At 54.8% G+C, this 7,869-nt stretch overlaps 1 protein-coding gene across 1 annotated transcript; it reads left to right on the top strand.

The window, feature by feature from the left end:
- Positions 1-4,093: 4,093 nt before the first annotated feature.
- On the top strand, positions 4,094-6,564 carry Egr4 (early growth response 4). The gene is made up of 2 exons (XM_032906189.1): positions 4,094-4,421; positions 4,737-6,564. Exons 1-2 carry the CDS (start codon positions 4,289-4,291, stop codon positions 6,035-6,037), a joined length of 1,434 nt encoding a protein of 477 aa, XP_032762080.1. The 5' UTR covers positions 4,094-4,288; the 3' UTR covers positions 6,038-6,564.
- The last annotated feature ends 1,305 nt before the right edge of the window (positions 6,565-7,869 follow it).

The raw sequence follows: 7,869 nt of genomic DNA on the forward strand, positions 1-7,869 counted from the left end.
AGAGGTAGGAAAATGATACAATGTTTGCAAAGTCTAGGCGGAGAGTTTTTCCCTTTTGAGCATACATGTTTTTCTACCTGAGGTGTAACCACCAGAGCCTGGCTCCCTTATCTTCTATCCCTCCCCAGAGATCTTTATTTCCTTTGAACCCAGAGTGTCAAAAAGTTCAGAGGGAAGGCAGGGGAGATGAGGCAGGGGAGATGGTGTGGTTGGTAAAGTACTTGCTCCACAAACATGACGTCAGAAACAAAAACAAAACAAAACCCAGTCAGGTGTGGCGGCGCTTGCCTTAGTCCTAGATCAGGTCCTAGGAGCTTGGGCTCAGCTTGTCCTTCAGAACCCATGGACCCTGAGGTCAGTGAACAATCCTGCCTCAAAAGATGGCAGGGCCGTGTTAGCTAGGTTTCTACTGCTGCGATAAACACCAAGATCGACAGGAACTTGGAAAGGAACGCGTTTATTTCAGCTTACAGTTGTATTCCGTCATGAGAGAAGTCAGGGCAGGAACTCACTGCAGGAAGCTAGGGGCAGAAACCTTAGCAGAACCCTGGAGGACCACTGCCTGCTGGGTTGTTTCCCAGTGGCTTGCTAAGTCTGCTTTCTTATACAACCCAGGATCGAGAGCAGCAGAGCCAAGAGTGAACTGGCCCTTCCCCCACACCAGCCACTAATCAAGAAAATACCTGATGGTTTTTTTCTCAGTTGAGGTTCCCTTTCCTCAGATGACCCTACCTTGTGTCAAGTTGACAGAAAATTAGTCAACCGGAGAGTGATTGAAGACGGGGCTTGGGGATTTAGTTCAGTGGTAGAGCACTTGCCTAGCAAGCGCAAGGCCCTGGATTCAGTCCTCAGCTCGGGGTGGGGGTGGGGGGCAGTAATTGAAGACACTTGACATTGGCCTCTGACCTCCATATGAACGTGCATGCACAAAGTTGGAGGAAAAGGGAGCCACAGTAGAAGGCAAATACTCAAGTTTCCCATCTAGTCCCTCCTTGTTCACAGGGAAACAAATACGGATAAATGCTTTATCCTCCAGGAGTAGCCATTTTGTGTGAATGTGTCTCCTGATGTAAGTACACAGAGTGACAACCACACCCACCCACCCCACATGCACGCACACACACACACACATACACACACACTACCGCCACTACCATGTCCTGTCCTGGTGTGCCAGGCCCAATTCAGATCTCGGTCTTCCTGTCTCCTAATCTCTCCTCCTTTCCAGCCCAGCCCCAGGTCTGGCCTCTAGCAAGAGCAAATTGAGGTGACTTGGATGCTTGTCCCAGCACAGACCTAGCCCAACAGCTCTTGGCAGAGAGCGGTAGTGGCCTGGCACCCCACACAGGACTACGGGACTTATCCATGACTAAGAGGGAGGAGGAGGCTTCGGCTGAGGGAAGAACAGAAGGAATGAGCAGCCTGGGGCTGGCCAATCTGGCCCGACGGGCCACCCGAGGAGCCCTGGACACCTGCCCAGCCACGCTCCTCTCTTCCCCTCCCCTTAGGCCACAGGATGCCAGAATATATGTGAGACACGTGTGCCCTTCCTGTCTGGTGTGGGCTCACCTGGCCTAGGCAATGCCTTTGGATTCGAGTCAAGCTCTGGGTCTGAAATAGAGCAGAAGAAAAAATTTCTGTGCATGTGTGTGCATTCCTTACAAACAGGTTTCTTTTTAGACAAGGTTTTATGTAGCTCAAGTCTGGCCTTGAACCTCTAACCGCCCTCCCCCACTTCTCCCTCCACAGTGCTGGGATTACAAAGGTGAAGCACCACACCTGGTCCACATAGGGATGTGTCTGCACCTACCACTGAGCCGCAGCAACATCCCCGCTTCTGTATTTTCAAAATGGACACATGAGAGCTAATGACATAGAATTTGAACCGTGGCCATCACGGGACCACATCTGTGCATGGTTGCAAAGAATCTTTCACCCAGCTTGCAGACTTGGGAAGATAGATGCATGGAAGTCTATCAGAGTGTTCTGCAGATGTGTGATGGAGTTGATTCTGTTAGCACTTGGAAAGTCACTGTGGGTGGAGTGGCTGCTAAGGATGGGAGTGGACCTCCCCAGTGGAAGCTGAACTCTACCGTCTGGGCCCAGAGAGGAGCCTAGGGGATGAACGCTGAGAGGATGCTCAGTGTTCTGCCACACTGCGTTTATGCAGCAGATAACGGGGCACAGACTATTGACAAAGCATAAAGGGAGGGGATTCTCGGAGATACACTGGTAGCCTCTCTGAAGCCCTCACCCCACGAGGAATTTATCTCCATTTTGGGGAGAGTGGAAATGAGGTAGTGGACCTCAGACCTGCTACCCTGCCCTCCGGTGCTCAGAGTCCCTGAAATTGAAGCTCTTTACTTTTCAATATTGTTTCAGGCTGGAGAGGTGGCTCAGCAGTTAAGAGAACTCACTGCTCTTGCAGAGGACCCAGGTCCTGTTCCCAGCCCACACTGGGCTACTCATAACCACCTATAACTCTAGTTCCATGGGGGCATCCAGCATGTCTGGGCTCTGTGGGCATCTACACTCGCATGCACATACCCACACAGAGACATAAAATTTACAATAATAAAAATAAATCTAGGGGTTGGGGATTTAGCTTAGCAGTAGAGCGCTTGCCTAGCAAGCGCAAGGCCCTGGGTTCGGTCCCCAGCTCCGAAGAAAAGAAAAGAAAAAAAAATCTAAAATGTAAGAAATGTTATTTCAGGCTGCCATAATGGCCTTTAATCCCAGAAGCATCCGGTCCCCTGCAGGTGGCAGAACAGGGACTGCCACTTCTTTGGAGGACAATTTGTCAGCTGTCTGTCAAAACTTGAATATCCTGTAGCTTAGACTTACATGTGTGAGAATTTATCCTGGATGAGTTCATATTCATAGTTAAGGACAGCGACACCAACATTTTTTTTAAAAAACAGAACGTTGGAAGTCACCCATGTGTTCATAAATAGGAACCAATCCGAGGCTAATTCAGGGTCTTCCTGAGAACTATTCAGCCTTAGAAAGTAACAAACTAGGTCTTTGTCTTCAGACACGATGCAATCTTTCAGCTAAAGTAAAAAGAAAATTTCCAGAACAGTTTGATGTATGGACAAAAACATTTTCCCAAAAACTACTTAAAAAATGTCAACATGGCTACCTCAAGAAAAAAAAAATGAGAAACCTTTAATTTTCAGAATGTACTTTCAGCTTGGCATGGGGACACCCACCTTTACTCTCAGGGCTCAGGAGGCAGAGACAGAGGCTGGTGGATCTCTATAAGTACAGGGCCGTCCTGGTCTACACTGTGAGTTCCAGGTCATCCAGAGCTGCATGTGAGACTGTCTCAAAAAAGAAAGGAATGTTCTTGTATACTAGTTGATTCCATCCACCTCCATTATCAAATCTTTCATTATGACGATTTTTTGTTTTTCCAAAGCACAGAGTAAAATGTTAAAACAGGAACACACACACACACACACACACACACACACACACACACACACACACACACACACACCTAAATAAAGGTGATCTTTAAGGACCTGCTCATCTCAGACCCCCAATGCAATCACATCTAGCTTTTTCTGTGGATGGTTTCAAACTCAGATCCTCATGCAAGTCAATCCTGCTTGCACCTCATGTGCTCTTAACCGCTTCAGGGTTCCTAAGTGTGCCGGGGACTTCATGTTATCTGGTTATGTCTCTCCTTAGCAAGCGCACAGGTGAAGAAACTGGTGTTAGGTGGAAACGAACGTTTTAAATGGGAAACAGCGGACTCGAACTAGTGATTCTACGGACTGGAGGGCGCCGGGCATCCCGGGCTCTCACATGGCCCTCAGCCCCTGCGGGGCGCACCCGTGGCCCGACGCGCACGAGGCTCCACGCTCTGGGGACTCGCGCGCACGCAGCGGCGCGAGCCCGGCGGCGGCAGCGACGTCACAGGCCGAGCTTTCCTTTTCGGGAGTCCCCGGCATACATCCTGTGTCCATGTTTGGTCATTTACGTCACGGCGCCAGGGCCGGGGCCTCCCGAAATGGCAGTAGCCCGGGGAGTCGGAAGCCCGGAGCCAGCGCCGCCGCAGCTATATAAGTGGGGGGACTGTAGGTTGGGGGAGCCCGGTTGCACTTTGGAGAAACCAGGAGCCGCCGCCCGAGGCAGGTGCGGGCGAGCCAGGGCGCCGCGGCCCCCCAACCCTCGTCCCCGAGCCAAGCGCCGGGAGCCTGGAGCTGGGGCGCCTGGATTCCCTGCCAGCCGCGCGCGCCCCAGCCCAGCGAGGCCCCGGGCGCCCCGCCGCCACCACGCCATGCTCCACCTGAGCGACTTCTCCGGCCCAGACGCGCTCCTCTCCAAGCCCACCGAAGGCTGCGCCCATACCAGCCCCGAGCTGCCTCGGCTGCCTGCTAGGGACGCTCCCTCGGCCGCCGCGTATCCTGGAGGTAAGGAGCGGGGCTAGGAGCTCGAAGAAGCCGAATGCGACGAGGGGTGATGGGAGAGGCGTGCGGAGGTGGGGTGGGGGTCCCCAAGCGCGCGGTACCATTCCCACTAAGGCCACAGGCGTCTGTGTGGGAGCCCGTGCGTATGCGCGCCCTGGGGCGTCCGTGGGGGTCCCTGCGCTGCAGGATCCGAAGTGCACGAGGCGCTCTGCGGGTGGCTTGCGCCAGGAGGGCTCGGGTGGAGGGGCTCGCGGCTGCAGGCTCCGAGGCACGCCCTTGGATGTGTGCGGGGCTGATGCGTGGTCCCTCCTTTGGCAGGCGACTTCTTGAGCTGGGCTCTGAGCACCTGCGGCGCCGGGGGGGACTTAACAGACTCCTGCTTCCTGGAGGGCCCTGCACCCACGCCCCCTTCGGGCCTCAGCTACAGCGGCAGCTTCTTCATCCAGGCGGTTCCCGAACACCCGCACGACCCGGAGGCCCTCTTCAACCTCATGTCTGGCATCTTGGGCTTGGCACCCTTCCCTAGCCCCGAGGCGGCAGCGTCTCGGTCCCCCCTGGATGTCCCTTTCCCCGCGGGCCCCGATGCCTTGCTGCCGGACCTTTACTCCCCGGATCTGAGTTCGGCCGCCTTCCCGGAGGCGTTTTGGGAGGCCGCGCCTTCGGCGGGCGCTCCCTCGCAGTGCCTGTTCGAGCCCCAGCTCTCCCCGCCCGACGTCAAGCCCGGGCTGAGGGCGCCTCCCGCTTCGCCAGCGCTGGACGCTGCTGCTTCGGCCTTCAAAGGGCCCTACGCCCCCTGGGAGCTGCTGTCGGCCGGGGCTCCGGGGAACTGTGGGTCGCAGGGAAGCTTCCAGACCACCCCGGAGGCACGCTTTTCCGCCGTGGGGACCAAGGTCGAGGACCTGCTGTCCATCAGCTGCCCCGCCGAGCTGCCCGGTCCGGCTAGCAGACTCTACCCGGCAGGGGCCTACGATGCCTTTTCGCTGGCCCCAGGTGACTTAGGGGAGGGGACCGAGGGTCTCCCGGCGCTGCTGACCCCTCCGGGCGGGGAGGGAGGGAGCGGCGAAGGCGGAGAGTTCCTGGCCGCCCCTCAGGCGCAGCTGTCCCCGCTGGGCCTGCGCGGCGCCGCCACGGCAGACTTCTCCAAGGCCCTGGTGGCCGACCTCCCGGGGGGCAGCGGAGTGGCGGCGCCTTCATCCCCCGCCGCCTCCTTCCCCGCGGCCAAAGCCCGGCGCAAGGGACGCCGGGGCGGCAAGTGCAGCGCGCGCTGCTTCTGCCCGCGGCCGCACGTCAAGGCCTTCGCCTGCCCCGTGGAGAGCTGCGTGCGGAGCTTCGCGCGCTCCGACGAGCTCAACCGCCACCTGCGCATCCACACGGGCCACAAGCCCTTCCAGTGCCGCATCTGCCTGCGCAACTTCAGCCGCAGCGACCACCTCACCACGCACGTGCGCACCCACACGGGCGAGAAGCCCTTCGCCTGCGATGTGTGCGGCCGCCGCTTCGCGCGCAGCGACGAGAAGAAGCGACACAGCAAGGTGCACCTCAAGCAGAAGGCGCGCGCCGAGGAGCGCCTCAAGGGCCTGGGCTTCTACTCGCTGGGCCTCTCTTTCGCCGCGCTGTAGCCGGAGCTGGCTCCGTAGGTCGGCGCCGCCGGCGCTCGGCGCACGCGACAGGGTCCTGCCGCTTCCTCGTCCCCGCTGCCTTCCCTGCCTCTTCCACGCACGTCCGGGGCCACCCGCAGCCCAGCTCCTGTTCCCCCGAAGCGCCCGCCGCTCACGCCCTTCAGCACGGGCTCCGCGGACAGCGCCCGCTGTTTTCGGAGCCGCCTTCCTCTAGCCAGCCGCTCTGGGGACAGTCCTCTCGGTCCACCCACAGAGCAGGCGATACCTTAGGACTGAAGAGAGTTTTTGTAACTGGCGTAAGCCCCACGCCTTCCTCTTTATCCCTTCCCAGAGTCAAGCTGGGGATGTACCGAGCCGGTCTCTCAAGAACTTTGTACAGCAAGTCCAGCAAGCCTTTGGATGTGATGTCTTTGCTTTGGGGTTATTTCCTTTTTGTTGTCGTTCATTTTTTGTAAAGCAGACGCTACTCTCAAGCATTTGACAAAACTGTTTATTTTTGCAATTAAAATTATTGTGCTAAAAGTTTACCGAATCTGCCTTGTAAAAACTCCTAATCCTGAACCCCTAACTTCTGTCCCGGGACAGTATATGCCAGGAAGCAGAAAATACCCACATTGGTGAGATGCATGCCTCTAATATATTACTGACAAGCACTCCTACGGGACACTGTGACACACACACATTAGGCATTTCATGAATACAAGAGAATGAATTGATAAGCATCTTCACAGCTGATTGAAGGGTTAGCAATGTTTCTGGAACCAAAAGTGGAAGGCAAAGAAAGGTAGTAAGGGCATGATGTCCTCTAGGCCTCAGTTCTCTAGTACTATTTTCAAAATCAGTCAGTGTAAGTTGCTTACTGTGTGATCCAACTGGAAACACCAGGGTCAGTTAGTTATCCCTAACTCGAAAGGCTTGCTTTCCAGTCCTGGAATGGAAGGAAGGAGGAGCCTTTGGAAACGGCTTCCCAAACAGGAAAGATGTGGCACTAGAGGGCGCCCTGGGCGGCAGAGGCCGCTGCATTTTAGTGAATGTGATTATTCTGTTAGTGTTTGCTACCATAGATACATCTGTTCAAGAATTTCAAAGATGAAAAAAAAAAAAAAAAGAATCACATGGGTTCAACTAGATCAGGCCTGAGGTTGTGAAGAACAAGCTAGAGGCTCCCAGAAGAGCCCTCTCCAGGAGAATACAGTCCTTTTATTAAACAGCCTTTTATGGCACAGTCAAAACCCTTTCCAAAACTTTACTTCCAGGTTAAGCTTTTATGGTTTGGGGGGTGCAGGCAGGCACAGGAAAGCATGATTCTGTAACAAGGAAGGTGGGACATCCTCTTTATCCTCTTGTTTTGCTCCTCAAAGTCTTCTGCCTTTTATAAGGCCTACCTTTGCACCTCCTGAATAACAGCTCTATGCTAAAGCAAGGGTAGGCCAGCTCAGCTGCCTCTCAGGAAGGGAGGGGGAGGGGGAAAGAGGGAGGAGGAAGGGGGAGGGGAAAGTGTTTAAAGGTCAACTTTATGTAATGTTCTTCAGGAGCCATCTACTTGGGGTTTCAGTCGTTTTTATCTCTGTATGTGTGTACATGTATATGTGTGTGTGTGTGTGTTGCATATGTGTTTACAAGTGCATACCTTTGCAGAGGCCAAAGGAGAATGTCAGATGACTTCCGCCACACTTCACCATATGCTTTTTCACTTAATTACTTTGGATGCATAACTGTTTTGCCTGGATGTATGCATGTGTATTTGATGCCTATGGAAGTCAGAAGAGAGCGTCAGATCCTCTGGAACTAGAGTTCCAGATGGTTATGAGACACTGAGTGGGTCATAGGAA

This window comes from Rattus rattus, chromosome 6, assembly GCF_011064425.1.
Source record: "Rattus rattus isolate New Zealand chromosome 6, Rrattus_CSIRO_v1, whole genome shotgun sequence".
NCBI lineage: Eukaryota > Metazoa > Chordata > Mammalia > Rodentia > Muridae > Rattus > Rattus rattus.

Coding starts and splice junctions, on each gene's coding strand:
- Egr4 (XM_032906189.1), top strand. CDS start 4,289: ATGCTCCACCTGAGCGACTTCTCCGGCCCAGACGCGCTCCTCTCCAAG. Junction 4,422..4,736: donor GGCCGCCGCGTATCCTGGAG/GTAAGGAGCGGG, acceptor CTCCTTTGGCAG/GCGACTTCTTGAGCTGGGCT.